Here is a 17,875-nt window from a genome sequence, read left to right as displayed (position 1 = left end):
ATCAGATTATGCATATGATGATATCAAGGCTATACATATACAGTTCAAGCACTTTACACAGGAGCATGAAACTAAGCTAGGAACTCAAAATTACGAGTGCATCTATTGGATTTCCCAAACAAAAAATTTAAATTGATCATTCATCCGGGGTGGTGTTTGTGGTTGGGCATAGAAGTGTTGATATTGCTTTCTTTTACTTTATTAGGCTATCCAGCGGCTGGTCTGGACTAATTAATGTTGTTTAATTAGTCTTTCAGAGTAGTTAGGGAATTCTGTTTCCTGTGGCAAAAATATTTACAAAATGATAAAAGAATATTCGCCGATTAGAGTTTGTTCACTATTTCAGTCTTGGATCAGACCGATGGTTCTTGTTCACCACCTTTTATGACCATGATCCATTTCTCGATTCCTCGTTATCCGTTTCATTTAAAATTTGTGAACCTAATCATTCCTTGCTGGACACCCCCCTTTCGGATCAATCAGCCCCCTTCCAGATTTGAACTACGACTACTGCTTTGATCCGTTTACTGATCAAACATACTCGGATCTCGATGAAAATTTACAGGGACCTAACTGGGACCTTGACCTAGCTAAGGGTGAAGTTTGGGATCCTATCTGATTGATTTGGTGGGGTTATTCATTTTCACATAGAGGTTTAGGGCACGGTCAAAATGGGGTGTCTACAGTTACCCATGTATAACAAACAATCTAACTCCATTAGGATAGGAAGAGCTACAGTAACAATTTAGCGTTAGGGTTTCCTTAAGGAGTCCTTATATTGTATATATATAGAGAGAAAACGAACCGACTTAGGGTTAGGATTACGGGTTCAATACAAATTAACGTTGTCGTTTCTATAATAAGTCACCGACACATTATGTACAAACATCAGCAACAGCAAGGAAAAAAAAGTCAAACTGGTACGCAACCGTAACGCCACCGGTACGCCATAGGTACGCCACCGTAATTTACCCACTTATGTGACTAATGGGCGTTTTGATCGAGGACAAACCACCTGATGTACCAGGGAAGGGCACTGGAATTACTACCGATATTTACCTAGTTACCAAGTGGGGAATCATGAAGTTACCAAGTGGATATAATTCATTGCTTTTCTTGGATGAATTACGAGAAAGAAAACTGGCCATGAAATGAGTATTCTATGTACATACTCACGAATAGAAAGGCGGTTGCCTAAGTATTTCTGACCTGTAATCAACCAGAGAAAGGGTATCAGAATATTGGATTACAAGCGGTTATACTGTTTTGAAAAATTCATGGTGTAGATTTTACCTAGCTAACGGCCGTGAATGTAGTAGGCGGTCAACATCAACTACGGGTCTCCTGATCGGTTTATTCCCGCACCTTTGTTTGTTGTGACCAAGTTGACCACAATTACCACATCTATTATGTATTCCAGAATTAAAGGTTGATTCTTTTCTCTTTTTCTTCGGCCTTCCAGGAAGCCTTTCAAATTTTGGAGGATCGATGGGCAGCAATCGAGCTTCAGGTTGTTGCCACTGCAACTTGTCTAGTGTTGTGTCAATCACTTCATTATATGTATCACGCAGAGTTTCCGACCGGTACCATTCCTCAGTGAAGTCAAGCACATCGGCTTTTCTGAAACCAGTGGCTGTCATTGCATGAGCACCTGCTATCCCGAAAGTTTGAAACGCACGACATGAACAAGTCTTCTCTCGTAAGTCAACTCTGTCTTGGTGGTACTTCGAGGACACCTGAAAGAGAAGCGAATCGAGAGCACTAACATTCATCCTCCTTCCCTTCTCACTGGCTAATTGTATGGTCTTAATGGCATGGGAAGTCAAAGGACCTTTCCAACCATTACTGGCTTCTCTACGTTTTGCAAATGATTCAGACGCCTTCCACCTCGTGTGCTCCACTAGTATGGCAATAGGATATTCTTTGGCATTCTTCAGAACAACATTCGAAACCTGACATGCATTTGATGTTTAAATATTATATCTCCTCCCCTTCAAGAAGAGACTAGCCCAATTTTCCTTAGCAATCTTGCATATCCATTCATATGCTTTTTTATTGGCTGCTCTATATCGGCCATGGTCATGCGAAAAATATCCTCTCTCAAGGTAGTTGCTGCCTTCCAGAATTGTTCCTCCACATATTCGTCCTTAAAGTACTCCTTAATGTTCGCTTGGATGTGCCTAATGCTATAGGAGTGATATGATTCTGGGAACACATCATTGACTACTTGTATTATCCCTTTCTGTCGGTCGGAGACAAAAGTGATGCCCGTTCTCCGATGCGGTTGACAAACTCTCACACGAAGCTGGCACAGAAACCAACTCCACGTCTCGATATTCTCTTTCTCAACAATAGCGTACGCGAACGGAAATATCCCATTGTTTCCATCCATCCCACATGCAATCAACAATACACAGGGATTCTTCCCTCGTAGGTTAGTACCATCCATGGTGATAACAGGTCTGAGTGATTTATTCCAAGCACAAATAGGAGGACCGAGTGCCCATAATAGTCGGCCGAATGAATCATCTCCGCCAGATAACTCGGATAACCTTTAAACTTCCATGAAACAACCAGGGTTTGCACGGCGAAACTCTAATGCATATGCCGGTAGTTGGCGGTAAGACTCCTCATGACTTCCAAGGAAATGTTGAGCAATCAATTCCTTTGCAACATGTGCCTTTCGGTAACTCAGCGTGATACCCCATTTGGCCTTCAAGTAATCAATAATAATATTGGCTTCTATCGTTCGACCAAATTTACTTATGCAAGTGTTAGCTGCCCAATCTGATGTGGCTTTAGGATGATCATGTCCGGATGGTTGAGGAGTACAAGTATGTTCGTCCACAAATGTTTTGACCTTCGCATTACCGTTGCACAGAGCTTCTCTTATTCTCCAGGGGCACTCTTTTGTTTTGCACACAACTGCATACTTCTTCGTGTTGCTATCAACAACACGGAATGAGAAGCGCCGGCGTAGTGCATATTGGGCGACTACTTTTTTGAATGTCGCGAGACTTTCAAATATGGCTCCAACCTTCAATTCCTGTTCCTCAGTTCCAAATGCATCACCAAGCTCGTAGTTGACCATCTCATTGTCATCATATGCGTTCGGATTGAAACCATCATCATTGGGAAGAGGTGAGTAACATAATTGAGCATTTTTTTCGGCCTCATTCCCAGTCCCATTGTCGTTTCTGTCGGTCGCCTCATCCACGCCCACCTCAAAACCCATATCATACAAGTAGTTCATGTCGTCATCATTGAGGTCAATTGCATCCCGCATTGGATTATAATTAATATCGGGAACCATATGAGGAACCTCCTCCTCCACATCTTCATTCAAATCAAACCTATTGTAAGAACATATAAAACATCGTGATGAGAGAGATTCCATTTCTAAGATGATACCTGCAAAAATAGAAATTACAATGAATCGTGATATTTCACCTTGCAGCATCATCACATGCATACGAAATTGGGAGAACCGGACTGATTTGATTGGGGAGGGATGCAGCGGGCAACATATTACTATCCTCCAGAAGATTAGGGCTTCGCTTCAAATACCTGCAGCGTACATTACAGACTAGAGGAGAAGTATTCTCTTGCACATTGGGGCAGCTGCAGCGCACATGATAGACATTGGTGTAGCGTACAATATAAGTATCCTCTTCCACAGGATAACCTGGCCAGTAAGTATCCTCTTGCACATTATTGCTACGTACAATATAAGTATCATATTCCACAGGATTACCTGGCCGGTAAGTCTTCTCTTGCACATTATTGCTGCGTACATTATAAGTATCTTCTTCCATAGGATGACCTGGCCGGTAAGTCTCATCTTGCACATTATTGCTGCGTACAGGATACGCTGGCTTATAAGTCTCCTCCATCATGTTATTACTGCTTACAGGATATGCTAGATTATAGGTCTCCTCTATCACATTGTTGCTGCGTATATGATACGCTGGCTGATGAGTCTTCTCCTTCACATTGTTGCTCCTCATTCGAATGATATTACAAATTGCAGATAAAAAATGAGAGTATCGAACTCTGCGGTCTAAGACTACCACCTTTACAGTACCCCCAATGTAAATAAATGATTCATCATCCATCAAACATCCATCATAGTATACCATAAAAGTAACTGTACCCCCTCCATCTTCTTAACCTAGATTGTCAAGATTCAGTAGAACAGAAGCAAGAGAAAACATAGCAATAACTCACAACAACAAATATGCCAGTGACGTGTAAAGAACTGTGTGACTTAAACCCTTAATGTTAATGTTGGAAAATAAAAGAGACCTTCAAAGAGACCTTCAACAGAGCTTCAAAGAGAACTTCAAATATCTTCTAACTCTCTGAGATGGAGATCATCTTTGATAGCAGATAAACTTCAAGGAGAGCTTCTTCAAGTACCCCTCTTACATTGTTTTCTCCATCGCCACATTGTAAATATCTTCTTGTAGAAGACTTGTTAGTCTAAGGAGATGTGCATTTGTTTGCCATGCTTCACGTCAGTGTAAAAGAATTCAAATTGGGTGCTCTATACCCTTTTTAGACATATTTTTCATCGTAATACCGCCGACGTACCTACAAAGACGCCGTCGTATTAAAAGATACGCTGGCGTCTTATATAGGTACTCCGGCATCTAAGTAGAAAACGCCACCGTTTTAGATAATAATGCCGACGTTTACTAAAGTACACCGGCGCCTTACCTACTATTTTCTACTACGTGGATTACTATTTTCTACTACGTAGATTGTGCAACACGCCGCAGTGCCATGCATTAATGAGGACGAGATGTGCATTAAATGCAACGCCATTTTTTTCCCAAGAAGTGTATTTTTTACTGAAAAAGCTACCTCCGAAGAGAATGATTGAGGTGTACCACCGGGCGCTAAATACAAGAACTCCTGATGGTGTCAGAAAGGTATTGGGGTCTCTTTCCAACCCGACTGTGAAGTTTAGCCCCTTTTTTGTTCTTGTTTTAAAAGGTGCCCACAATCCGTAATTTCTCCAAACAACAGCCCCATTCCGTACTTTTCTCTATTTTCACCCCACCAGTACTTGCACACCCCCTTATAACGTGATTTGACATAAAGTTACCCACTTTTCATGTCAAATCTGGTTATAAGGGGTGTGCACGTAATGCAGGGGGTGAAAATATCATCACCCTAAAGTGGTGCGAATTATCCTACAGGGAGCGAATTTATCCGCACCCAACTAATAAGACCAGTCAAACCCGACACCGTTTTCATAATTTCCAGATAACTTTCTACAACAATCACTAATGACGTGTCATGCAAACATTGGACCGCGTGGAAGAAACTGCCACGAGTGCATATAACGAAATCTATGTGTAGTATTCGTCTAGATGAACATGGTGTGAAACGTTGGGTGGGATTCTTAAGTCAATTCTCACGAGGTCTTTGACGTGAAACACATTGAATAACATCACTTATATTTTGTTTTACTAGGGGTGCAATGAGTATCTTTCCATAAAAAAACCTAACACTAACGCCATTTTCTATGCAAAACGATAAGGAAAATGCTTTGTTTCAAGTCTCCGAAGAACGACTTTGTTTGTTTTTTTTTTTTTTAAAGTAGTCAAGAAAGCCTTCGGAGAAAGAAGAGTCAACAAATAATAACAAGGACCCTTCGTTTTTTTGGTGGGGACGTAAATCTTATGTGATACATGTTTTGGCTTTTAGACTTATCTAACGTGACTAGAGACTGTTTGGCAGCCACAAATTTTTTCCCATGGAATTTTAGATTAACCAATGGTAAGAGATGGCATGAGAGGGAGAGACTTAGGACTAAAAAGGGCCTGAGTGAGGACTAAAAAAACAAGGAAAAAAATCACTCAAAATAAAATATGTTTCTTTCTTGTTTTTTAGCCACTTCTCACCCTCTCTTCACTCAAAAGTTTTAAATTTCGACCGAAACCATAAAATAAGGACCAAAATAAGATATATTTCTTTCATGTTTTTTAGCCACTTCTCATCCTCTCTTCACTCCAAGGTTTTAAATTTCAACCGAAATCCAAAATTTCGGACCAAAATCACTCAAAATAAGATATTTATTTCCTTTTTTTTAGCCACTTCTCCCCCTCTCTTCACTCCAAGGTTTTAAATTTTGACTGAAATCTGAAATTTTGGGTTTTGGTGGAGAACGAAACCGAAATTGGGTAAACCCTTCGACCAAAATTTCTGAAAATCCCACAAAATCTGGAATTTTAACGTTACTTATTATTCTCCCAAACTTTGGGGAGAAATTTCGATAATTTTGGCCAAAATTTCAGGACGAGATAAAATATCAGTCTTTTGGTTTTGTCACATTTCGCCCGAAATTTCAGTTTCGGTGAGGACCAAAACGCATTCCGAAACTGAAATTTAAAACCTTGCTTCACTCATCACCTTTCAAGTCTCCTCTTCCCACCCTCACCCATCCCTCTCTTACCCCTTGATTATTCAATAGAAATTTTTTTACTGTTTGGTGAAATTCCCCTAACCAAGTTGTAGTGTATCAGAACCCGTAGATTTTATTCCGGAGCATGCTGAGCTTATTTCTGTGCTCTAATTGCATACATTACCCCCTTTTTTCTACGTTGGTTTTTAAGCAATGATTTTGAGAGAACCTAAAAATTGGCGTGGGGATACCCTATGTCATCAGGGGAAAAAAATGATTTTGAAACATGCCCAGAGAGATATGCAGTGCATTCTGGTTGCCTATGTCAATCAATCTTAACCCGACCCAACCCGAGTCTTGGGTCGAGGAGGGTCAACCCTATCCCAACCCGCTTCTAAATCTCTGAACCTGTCTAACTCAATTTTTCAAATTGGGTCAGGTTGGGTTCACATGGGCCGTGGCAAAAATAGAAAAAACATGCTCAAAATGAATATTGGGTTCGGGGTTTATTCGGGTTGAGGACGGGTCGCAATAAAATTAGGATAAAATAAGGGGCTAGGGTTGGGTTTGCTTTGCCTTGAGTTGCCCAAGGTCTCAGCCATAACCCATTTCGAAATTAAATCAGGTTGTCCTTTTCTGACCCTAACTCAGCCCAACCCAAGGAAAGGACCAAAATCGAGCCCTACCTCCAAACCTCACAAGCTAGGATGTGGTGGAGTTTTGTTTTGTTAGAGCTATGATCCAAAACTCTATTTGTTGATCTCCAGTACTCTATCCAATACAGCAACAATCTCGGGTTGGGTCAGGTGTCAAGTTTTTTTCTTCTTTAAACTGGGCCATCGGAGATTGGATTGGGTTTTTCAACCTGAAAATTAATCGAACCAAAAACCCATGATTTCTGAACCCGGCCCAGGGTATTTTTGGGTGCGGCCCGATCCAAGTTAAAACCCTAGTATGTAATGCCCATACATGTTCATATAGATATACTAGAATTCCACATGAATTTTCACGCCTGTTGTATCCAAGAGAACTTTTTTGAAAAATGCACTCCCAGTCAAGAGAAGTAACATTTTTACTCCTTTTCCCAACATTACCGTCTGTTCTTTTGTTTTATTTTGCATGGTTTTGTTTCAGAAAAATAAAAAGGACAAACAAAAGGACTGGATGTGTATCATAATTGTGAGTGAGTACAATTTTCCATTACATGCCCACATGATGAATACTAAGGAAGATGGAGATCAGCACTCACTTAGTTTATTATTTTTTAGATTTTCGGATTTGTTTTCCAGATATTAGAGGACCTAACACTGCATTATATGGGAAAAGACTAAGAGACTCCAGTCATTATTGGTCTCATTCAGCCACCGGTGATGGCTTCAGCTTTAGTAAAGATGTCATTCATTTGAAAATTTAACCACTGGGTAGTGTTAACTTACCAACTTCTCCAACTGTTGGAGAAAGGCGTTATTTATCTTTTATACTTTAACACTCCCCCGCACGTGTGGCCCACTTGGCAAACATGTGGTCCCACTTTGGGCCGACCATCGCATGTGAAATTTTGTTATCCAGGTGGTTTGAACTTGAGACCTTTGGCTCTAATACCATGTTAACTTACCAACTTCTCCAAAAGCTTAAGCTGTTGAAGAAAGGCGTTATTTATCTTTTATACTTTAACAGGTAGACTGTATTTTTTTAACATCGTTTTTAATGCTAGAATAGATCTCCATTTTACCTAGAAGTAATATGAATCAGTGTTTCAAAATGGGGGTGCAGGAAAAAACAAATCCCAATCGACTCGGGGTAACTGAGTACTCAGTTGATACGGTCTGTAACTCGGGAGAGTTTTTATTGACTGTGTAGGGCAAAATACGGACTCATGACAAGAGCTTGAGCAATGTAAAATGTAGCACTGTAACTCGGGAGAGTCTAGAGAGTTTTGATTGACTGTGTAGGGCAAAATACGGACTCATGACAAGAGCTTGAGCAATGTAAAATGTAGCACTGAGTACTTGGTTGACAGGGTTGTAACTTGTGAGAGTCCAAAAAGTTTTTTATTGACTCTATAGGACAAAGCGAAAACTCGTGACAAGAACTCGAACAAGGTAAAATGGAGTTAACACGGGAAAGTTAACGATGACATAGGGGAATTTTGAAACCATGACATAATAAGAATGTGATACTGGAGAGATATATTGCCATGTGGGACCCACTAAGTAATGATAATTTGTGCAAGTAGAAAAGCAACGCACTAGGCATCAAACACTTTCACAATTTCCCATCACAAGTGCAGTTATTCCTACCCCGACCTTGCCCACCCGCACTCCATATCTGACATTTTCTTGTTCTAGAAATAACTCTATCAAATATTAAAAATGAACCATGCACATTTAAAATTTGGAGCTCATTTAGGTTTGTTTATGTCTAAGTATGGAAACTAATATCTCCACCCGGTTTTGTTTGTCTTTTTTTTTCTTTCGACCAAGAATGGGTGTAAAATAAATTTCAAACGGGGGCAAAATTTGTTTTATGATCATTTTAATTAGGGTTGCAACTTGGGTCGGGTAAAACCTGACCCGCATCGACCCGACCCGAAAATAGCTTGGGTTGGGTTCATGTTTCTCGGGTTTCGGGTCGAGCCGGGTCTATGATCCAAAAGCCCGCATGAATCCCAGGTCGAGCCAGGTTTGAAGGGGCCCAACCCGATCCGTCCCGAGTTACTTAAGTTATAGTATGCATTTTTTTTCTTCTAAAACTTTGTTACTTTAAAAGTGAAAACATAAAAGTAGAACTCACGTACGCACGCAATCACATGGACTATTTCCATCTTCTGTTTGTTTCCCCCTTTAGCTCTAGGGTTTCAAGTTTCAACTAAATAGTTAATGCACTAAATAATTTGTTGTTTATCTCATATGAGTATAATAATTGTCATTTGGTAATGCATCAATTTATTCTCTTTGGACTCATTATTAGTTAATGCACTAAAGAGTTTGCCATGCTTGAGTTTTTCTACTTCTATGAGTTGAGTTGCCTTGCCAGAGTTTTCCTTAAAAAATTGCGTCAACGTAAATAAACCCGACCCGACCCGACCCGAGATTTATCATGGGTAGGGCCGGGTTTGGGAATCGTGGGTTTTTCGGAAAAAAAACCCGATACGAACCGACCCGAGATATTTCTCGGGTCGGGTTGGGTTCTTCAAAACCCGACCCGCCCGACCCGAGTTACAGCCCTAATTTTAATGTTGAAAGAAAAGGAAACAAAGAAGGGGTGAAATTACAATGATTTTTGTAGAAAAGACAAAAAGGACAGTCGAAAATGAGCCTTAAAATTTACACCCATTTTTTAGTGGAAAAATGGACGCAATTTTTTTTGGTAATATTTCCTCCCCATTATGTTCGTCTTTCCCGCCTCTGTTCCTTTGGATGTGGTAGAATTAGGGGTGCAACTCGGGTCGGGTTGAGGCCAACCCGACCAAACCATGGTTTAAAATTTCGACCGAAATCCGAAATTTCGGTTTTCGGTGGGGACCGAAACCGGTATTTGGCGAAATTAAATATTTTGCCATTTACCAAATTTCGGTCCGAAATTTCTATAATTTCAGTAATTTCGGTTTGAAATTTCGAGAAAATGCATTTTTAAGTTTTAAAAAAAAAATGTTACAAAATTTCGGCTGAAATTTTGAAATTTCGGTCCGGAATTTCGAACGGGAGTACCAAATTTCGACCGAAATTTCGGTTTTCCCAATGTCCGAAACAGTTACCGCAACTGAAATTTTAAACCATGGACCCAACCCGAGGAACCCATTTTTCCAACCCAACCCAACCCAACCCGGTTGGGTTCAACCTGAACCTGACCCAACCCGATTTCCAATTTCCTAAACCCGACTCAACCCGATTTCCAATTCAGGTTGGGTTGGGTCGGGTTGACTCGACTTGATATGGTACCAACAGTTGACCACGTCAACTCAAGCCGGGTTGTTTTGGATTTTGAGAACCAATAGTGGGTCACCAATAATCAGTTTTTTACTCACAATCGGTTCTCAACATCCAAAACAAACAGGGACTAACAATTAACAAAGGGAAATGTTATCTGCACTAATATATTTTGATGATCACACTCCTCACTTTATTAAAGTAAGGTATGGCCCGCACCATAGGATTATCCAAACCGTCCATTGTGGACTGTGGAGACTATTTCAAAGTTGAAAAAGAAAAACACTTACAGAACTTCTTCAGATGGAATACGGTAATATTAATATAAACTAGGATCATATGTATATGTTGGAATTACCATCACTACTAAATGGGAATTTCAAATTTCCAATTCGGGTTAGGTCGGGTCGGGTTGCCCGATTTTCAATTCGGGTTGATTTTCAATTCGGGTTGATTTTTCCCAACTCTACATCAACACGATTTGCGGAAAGCTTAACCCGACCCAACCCAAATTCGGGATGAACCCGTCGGGTTTGGGTTGTACCCGACCTGAGTTGCACCCCAAGGTAGAATGGGGCCTAAAATAATATTTTTTGTCCATTTGGGTCGGGTCGGGTTGTCTGACACCCCAACCCGACCCAACCCAACCCAACCCGATTTTCAATTCGGGTTGATTTTTCCCAACCCTAACCCAACCTGATTTGCGAAAAGCTTAACCAAACCCAACCCAAATTCGGGTTGAACTCGACCCGAGTTGCACCCTTAGGTAGAACGGGGCCTAAAATAAAATTTTTTGCCCATTTCCACTAATATTTTGTTTGAAAAGCTCTTTGTTTGAAGTTTCCGAAGAACGACTTTGTTACTTTTTTAAAGAAGTCAAGAAAGCCGTCCGGGAAAGAAGGGTGAACAAATAATAACAAGGAACCTTCGTTTTTTTGGTGGGGACGTGAATCTTAGTGATACATGTTCTGGCTTTTTGAGTTGTCTAACGTGACTAGAGACTGTTTGGCAGGCACGAATTTTTTTCCATGGAATTTTAGATTAACCAATGCTAAGAGATCGCAGGAGAGGGAGAGACCTAAGACTAAAAAGGGACCGAGGGAGGACTAAAAAAACTAGTAAAAAAATCACTCAAAATAAGTTATATTTCTTTCCTGTTTTTAAGGCACTTCAATTCTCACCCTCTCTTCACTCCAAGGATTTAAATTTCGACCTAAACCCGAAATTTCGGACCAAAACCACTCAAAATAAGATATATTTCTTTCATTTTTTTAGCCACTTCTCATCCTCTCTTCACTCCAAGGTTTTAAATTTCAACCGAAATTCAAAATTTCGGACCAAAATCACTCAAAATAAGTTATATTTATTGCATTTTATTTAGCCACTTATCGCCCTCTCTTCACTCCAAGGTTTTAAATTTTGACCGAAATCTGAAATTTCGGGTTTTGGTGGAGAACGAAACTGAAATTGGGTAAACCCGAAACTCTACAAAATTTCAACCAAAATTACCGAAATGTTCCGAAAATCCCAAAATATATGGAATTTTAACATTACTTAATCTTCTCCCAAAATTTCAGGCGAAATTTCAAAAATTTTGGCCGAAATTTTAGGACGAGATAAAATATCAGTCTTTTGGTTTCGTCACATTTCGCCCGAAATTTCAGTTTCAGTGAGGACCGAAACGCATTCTGAAACTGAAATTTAAAACATTGCTTCACTCGTCACCTTTCAAGTCTCCTCTTCCCACCCTCACCCATCCCTCTCTTACCCCTTGATTATTCAATAGAAAAAAATTTACTGTTTGGTAAACTCATTTTCTAAGGAGTTTTTTTTTCTTCCAAAATTGATATTTTTTCTTTTCAAGGAAAGCAAAAAACCAACTGAAATTTTATTTTCCATGGAATATTGTTTCATGAAAAATATTATTTTCCATAAGTTTTTTCCCCTAAACTGTAGAGGGTTTCTTGGTTGCAAGCAAGAACAAATATTTCGCTGAGAATGAGTGTTACTAGGGTCCCTCCGGGGTGTAGCAGGAATTTACACTTGGGTGGCCAGACTAAGTTACATTTCGCCTGCATTAATCGGTAATTGAGGCCACTTACTAACTTTCTGTAATAATTTTTGTACCTATCAGAACTATAATTAAAAAGGGAGTTTGCAAGTCACTGGGGGCCGTGGCCACCCCCACGCAATATGTCCCTCCGCCTGCTGGTCATTAAAGCATCCGGCGAAGTCTGGCCTGCGAAAGGTAGTCTGTCTGCTGTTGGAAAGAAATTAAGCAAACACTATATCTTATATTTGACATTGTATCGGTTTTCCAGAAGGCTACCTTTCGCCATCTAGACTTTTCTCTAACACTATATCTACATTTAATTTTGAGTCCAATAATAATGAGTTTTTGATTCACAATCAGTTCTCAAAATCCAAAACAAACAGTGCCTTGGTCGTTTTGAATTTTGAGAATTGATCATGAGATTAATTGTGAGCCCAAAACTAATTATTTTGGCCCAAAATTACACACAAATTTGGCCCAAATAACCAGCTTTGGACTCAAAATCCAATACAAAATGGCCTTAGTGTCTCATTTGCATGAAACAACCAATTCAAAAGCTTAAGGTGATAGAGATGGAGTTATTTAATCATTTATACTTCAACATCCCCCTTCACACACCCTCACGAGTGGCCCCTCTTTTTATTTGTTTTTCGGTTGGCTGTACACGATTGTTGGGTTTTGAACCCAGGACTTCCCTGCGACAATTGCTCTGATACCACATGAAACAACCAATTACTTCAAAAGCTTAAGCTGTTAGAGATGGCGTTATTTAACCATTTATACTTCAACATTTGCAATTAAGATTAACTTAGAATAAGATTGTTTGCTAATAAGACCCTATTTTGGTCGCACCCAAAAAAGGCCCTAAAATTATTATAGTATAAGGAAAAATTAAAGGAAATTAAAAAACGGTTAGGTGCACTATGGAATAAATTTTTTTAAGGAAGCTTTTATGTTTTTCTTTTTGTCAAAAGAAAATATTCAAAATTATCTTAAGATAACATATTTAGGGAAATGATATTTGAACTCCCTTATTTCAATAATCACACCCCTCTCTTTATTAATACTTTTCTAATCAACTGTTAAACATGTTTAAATTTTAATAAAGTGGCTAGTGTCATTGTGTAGCAACCAATTATTCCAAAAGCTTAAGCCGTTGGAGATGGCACTATTTAATCTTTTATACTTTAACACTCTCCCTCACTTGTGGCCTCTCTTTTTAGGCTTGGAGATATATTCATGTTGGTGATCCACTCGTGAACCAAAGTACAAGTCAAGCCAAGGAGTTCATAAGCACAAGCCATATTCAAGAGAAGACAAGTGACCTTCGTAGAAAGAGACGCGCACATAGAGCATGGCTCATAAATAACCGCTAAGAGTTTTTCATTTCACACCACACCACACTTCTTCTCCAACTCAATAACGAAGGAGGAGCAAATCCTCATCTTCCAGTATATCAAATGGCGAAAATACCCCTCCCTTCAATCTATCTCCCATTCCTTCTCCTCTTCCTCTCTTTGCCCTTTAAGGGAAAATCACAACTAGCAACAGAAGCTTCAGAGCAACAAATCCTACTTAAAATCAAGCAAGATTGGAGAAAGCCTCAAGTTCTCCTCTCATGGAACACCTCAAACGGGCCTCACTGCAACTGGCAGGGAATCAGCTGCTCCGGCAGTTCCGTCACCGGAATTTCACTCTCCGACCTCAACATCACGGGGAAATTCCCCACCACTCTCTGTAACCTCAAAAATCTCACCAAAATCGACCTCTCTTGGAATCATTTTTCTGAGAATTTTCCGACTTCTCTCTACAACTGCACCAATCTCGAAAGCTTAGATCTCTCACAGAACATCTTCATCGGAGAGATTCCACCTGACCTCTACCGGATCTCTACTCTCAAGTACCTCAATCTCTCATACAATAACTTCTCCGGCCAAATTCCGGCTCGGATTGGTGGTTTAACGAAGCTCGTAGATCTCCACCTCGAGTATAATCAACTCAACGGCTCGCTGCTACCGGCAGAAATCGGAAATCTCATAAATCTCGAAAATCTAACGTTGGATGATAATCCGTTCACGGCGGTGAGAATCCCGCCGAAATTCGGTCAGTTGAAGAAGCTGAAGAACCTATGGATGCAAAGCTTAGATCTGATTGGAGAAATTCCGGAATCTTTTGAGAACATGGCGGAACTGCAACAGCTAGATCTTTCAAAAAATCAGTTGAGCGGGAAAATCCCGATCGGCTTGTTTCGGCTGAAGAATCTGATGTTTGTATATCTCTATTACAACAGATTGTCAGGAGAAATTCCACAATCCGTTGATTCTTTGAATCTGATAGAAATCGATATCTCCATGAACGAGCTGAACGGACCCATACCGGAAGATTTTGGAAAATTGAAGAACTTAACACTTCTGTTCTTGTATAACAATCAATTATCCGGCGAGATTCCTGTGAGTATCGGCACACTTCCGGCGTTATCTGACATTCGCCTGTTTAAAAACAGCTTGACTGGAGTTTTACCTCCAGAATTAGGATTTCATTCGAAATTGCGAGATTTCGAGGTCTCGGAAAATCAACTTTCCGGTGAATTACCTGAAAATCTATGCCGTGGAGGCATGCTATTCGGACTGGTGGTTTTCTCTAACAATCTCACCGGAACTGTGCCGGAGACTCTCAGTACTTGCAATAGCCTAACTAGTGTGCAGCTATACAGTAACAGATTTTCAGGTACGATTCCTGATGGCATTTGGACTTCTCCTAATCTCGACTCTCTGATGATCCACGAGAACTCATTTTCCGGCGAGCTACCGTCTATATTGGGACCGAATTTAACAATACTCCTGATCAACAACAATAGATTCTCAGGAAACATTCCTTCCAAAATCTCATACTCGGAAAACCTAACAGTCTTCACAGCAAGCAACAATGTCTTCTCTGGAGAGGTTCCTCTCAGTTTGACTGCCCTAACTAATCTTCAGACACTCTCTTTGGACGGAAATCAACTTTCCGGCCAGATTCCATCGAAGATCTACTCATGGAGATCTCTCAACATTCTCAATCTCAGCTCCAACCACCTCTCCGGTACAATCCCTCCAGCGATCGGATCTTTTCTCAAACTCAACTCCCTCGACCTGTCGGATAACCAACTCTCAGGTGAAATTCCACCTCAACTCGGCTACATGAGACTCAGTGAATTGAACCTCTCCTCAAATCAACTCACCGGCCCAATCCCAACCGAGTTACAAATCCCGGCGTACGATACCAGCTTCCTCAATAACCCTAGCCTGTGCTCATCTAACTCCTATCTAAATCTCCGCTCTTGCTATTCAGAAAAATCCAGCAAAATATCTGCTACATTTATCGTCGTGATTATTGTCCTCGCCGGGGTAATTTCCCTCGTGGCAGTTGGACTCGTCTTTTTAGCTGTAAAAGATTCCCGGCAAAGAAAGCACCGTAGGGATCTTGCCACGTGGAACTTCTCTTATTTCCACCGTTTAGATTTCAACGAGTCAAACATAATACGAGGTTTGACCGAAGAGAACATGGTAGGGAGTGGTGGGTTTGGGAGAGTTTACCGAATTGCCCTTGGAAATCGAGCACGTGAGATTGTTGCGGTTAAGAAGATTTGGAATAATCGAAATATGGATGAGAAATTAGAGAAGGAATTTCAGGCGGAGGTTGAGATTTTGGGAAAAATTCGGCACTCAAATATTGTGAAATTGTTGTGTTGTATTTCGAATGAGGATTCGAAGCTTCTTGTTTATGAGTACATGGAGAAGGGTAGTTTGGACCGTTGGCTTCATAGCAAGAATAACCGTTCGATGTTATCGGGTTCGGAGCAAATCAGACCGTTGGATTGGCCCACGAGGCTCCAGATTGCGATCGGAGCTGCTCAAGGGTTGTGCTACATGCACCACTCGTGCACTCCTCCGATCGTTCATCGGGACGTGAAGTCTAGCAATATTTTGCTGGATTCAGAGTTCAAGGCGAGGATCGCCGATTTCGGGCTCGCCAGGATGCTGGTCAGACATGGCGAACCTGATACCATGTCTGCCATTGCCGGCTCTTTCGGATATATTGCCCCAGGTGAGACATAGTTAGCAAAAAGTGACAGGAAAATTTGAGTTTAATTCGGTCTTGGTTTAAAAAAAAATGCGTTTAAAATTTTGATGCCGAGTTTGTCTTACTATTTGATCTCATAAACAATGTAATTTTACTAGACTTGCAGTATTTGTGATATACTAATCTTTGTGAATTGTGATTTGAATTTCAGAGTACGGCTACACAAGGAAAGTGGGCGAGAAGGCCGATGTTTATAGCTTTGGGGTAGTCCTACTAGAGCTGGCGACGGGAAGGGAAGCCAACAATGGGGATGGTGAGAACACATGCCTCACCGAGTGGGTGTGGCATAACTTCCAAGAGAGCGACTCTGTCACTGGAGTCCTTGATGAGGAGATTAAGGAACCTTGTCACTTGGACACAATGAACACGGTCCTGAAAGTAGGGCTAATGTGCACGGGCACATTGCCTTCTAGTAGGCCGACCATGAAGGAAGTGTTGCAAATCCTACTCCGATGTTCTCCTCTAAAGGCTTATGGAAGTAAGAAGGCAAACATCGAGTTTGACATAGCTCCCCTCCTCCATAATACAAGCTCGCTAAACATAGCTCCCATCCTCCATGATACAAGTTCACTATTTGGCAACAAGGGAAGTAGAAGATCGTCAAAGGTTGATGACAATGATGATGATATTGTATCTATTGTGTAAAGGGCTATGGAATGATTGTTCTTGTTAGGCTCATGTGGCCATTGAAATGCATACTTTCTAGGCGGGTACAGCACAAGGTGCTTATAGTCGCTGACTTGAAGTCACTCTATTTTACTGTTCATGGAGAACTTAGCTGTATTGTTTCCTCGAAAGTGCCTATCAACTCGGGGTAGAGGTCGGCGTAAGGTAGAGGTCGGGTTCTTACCGACCGACAAGGCAATACTATGAGACCAGTTTCGTCTTACATGTTTGTTTAGATCTAGAATATTTGAAGGGTAGTGATACTGGGAGTCTGGCCGTACTATGTTTTAATAATTGCACAAACTCAGTTTGTCTTTTCTTTTTAAATTGGATTCTGAGAGCTTGTTGGGGACTGTAATAACTTTTGACACCCATTTAAATAATAAAAGACAAGATGGTCTTTAGTGCAATTATCAAAACATTGTAGTGCCAATATCGGTACTTTATTTAAATACAAAATGGTAGGGTATGATGATAAAAGGGTATAGTTTCACTTCATTCCTTAAATCCTAAAATGTGAAGTACATTAGCTCCTTTGCAGTCATAGATATACTATAGCCGGGTGTCTCAAGTTATGAAAAGGGGCGCATTTATCATTTCCCTAATACAAGGGGGTCACAATGCATGTACACCGTATAAAAGCTCTTCCCCGTCAATGATGAACATGCTTTAGATTACTGTAGATAGTTTCCA

At 40.5% G+C, this 17,875-nt stretch overlaps 2 protein-coding genes across 2 annotated transcripts; one reads left to right on the top strand and one right to left on the bottom strand.

The window, feature by feature from the left end:
• Positions 1–1,172: 1,172 nt before the first annotated feature.
• On the bottom strand, positions 1,173–2,449 carry LOC143865815 (uncharacterized). The gene is made up of 3 exons (XM_077375920.1): positions 2,006–2,449; positions 1,294–1,952; positions 1,173–1,209 (listed from the first exon to the last, which is right to left on the bottom strand). The coding sequence occupies exons 1-3, from the start codon at positions 2,447–2,449 to the stop codon at positions 1,173–1,175; spliced, it is 1,140 nt and encodes a 379-aa protein (XP_077232035.1).
• Positions 2,450–13,689: 11,240 nt separating this feature from the next.
• On the top strand, positions 13,690–17,575 carry LOC143852148 (uncharacterized). The gene is made up of 2 exons (XM_077361566.1): positions 13,690–16,480; positions 16,668–17,575. Exons 1-2 carry the CDS (start codon positions 13,855–13,857, stop codon positions 17,159–17,161), a joined length of 3,120 nt encoding a protein of 1,039 aa, XP_077217681.1. The 5' UTR covers positions 13,690–13,854; the 3' UTR covers positions 17,162–17,575.
• The last annotated feature ends 300 nt before the right edge of the window (positions 17,576–17,875 follow it).

Source organism: Tasmannia lanceolata, unplaced genomic scaffold (genome assembly GCF_043159265.1).
Source record: "Tasmannia lanceolata isolate RefF3 unplaced genomic scaffold, GAP_Taslan_0.1 ptg000003l, whole genome shotgun sequence".
NCBI lineage: Eukaryota > Viridiplantae > Streptophyta > Magnoliopsida > Canellales > Winteraceae > Tasmannia > Tasmannia lanceolata.
The sequence above is the reverse complement of the archived record's forward strand: the minus strand, read 5'-3'. Positions and strand labels throughout refer to the sequence as shown.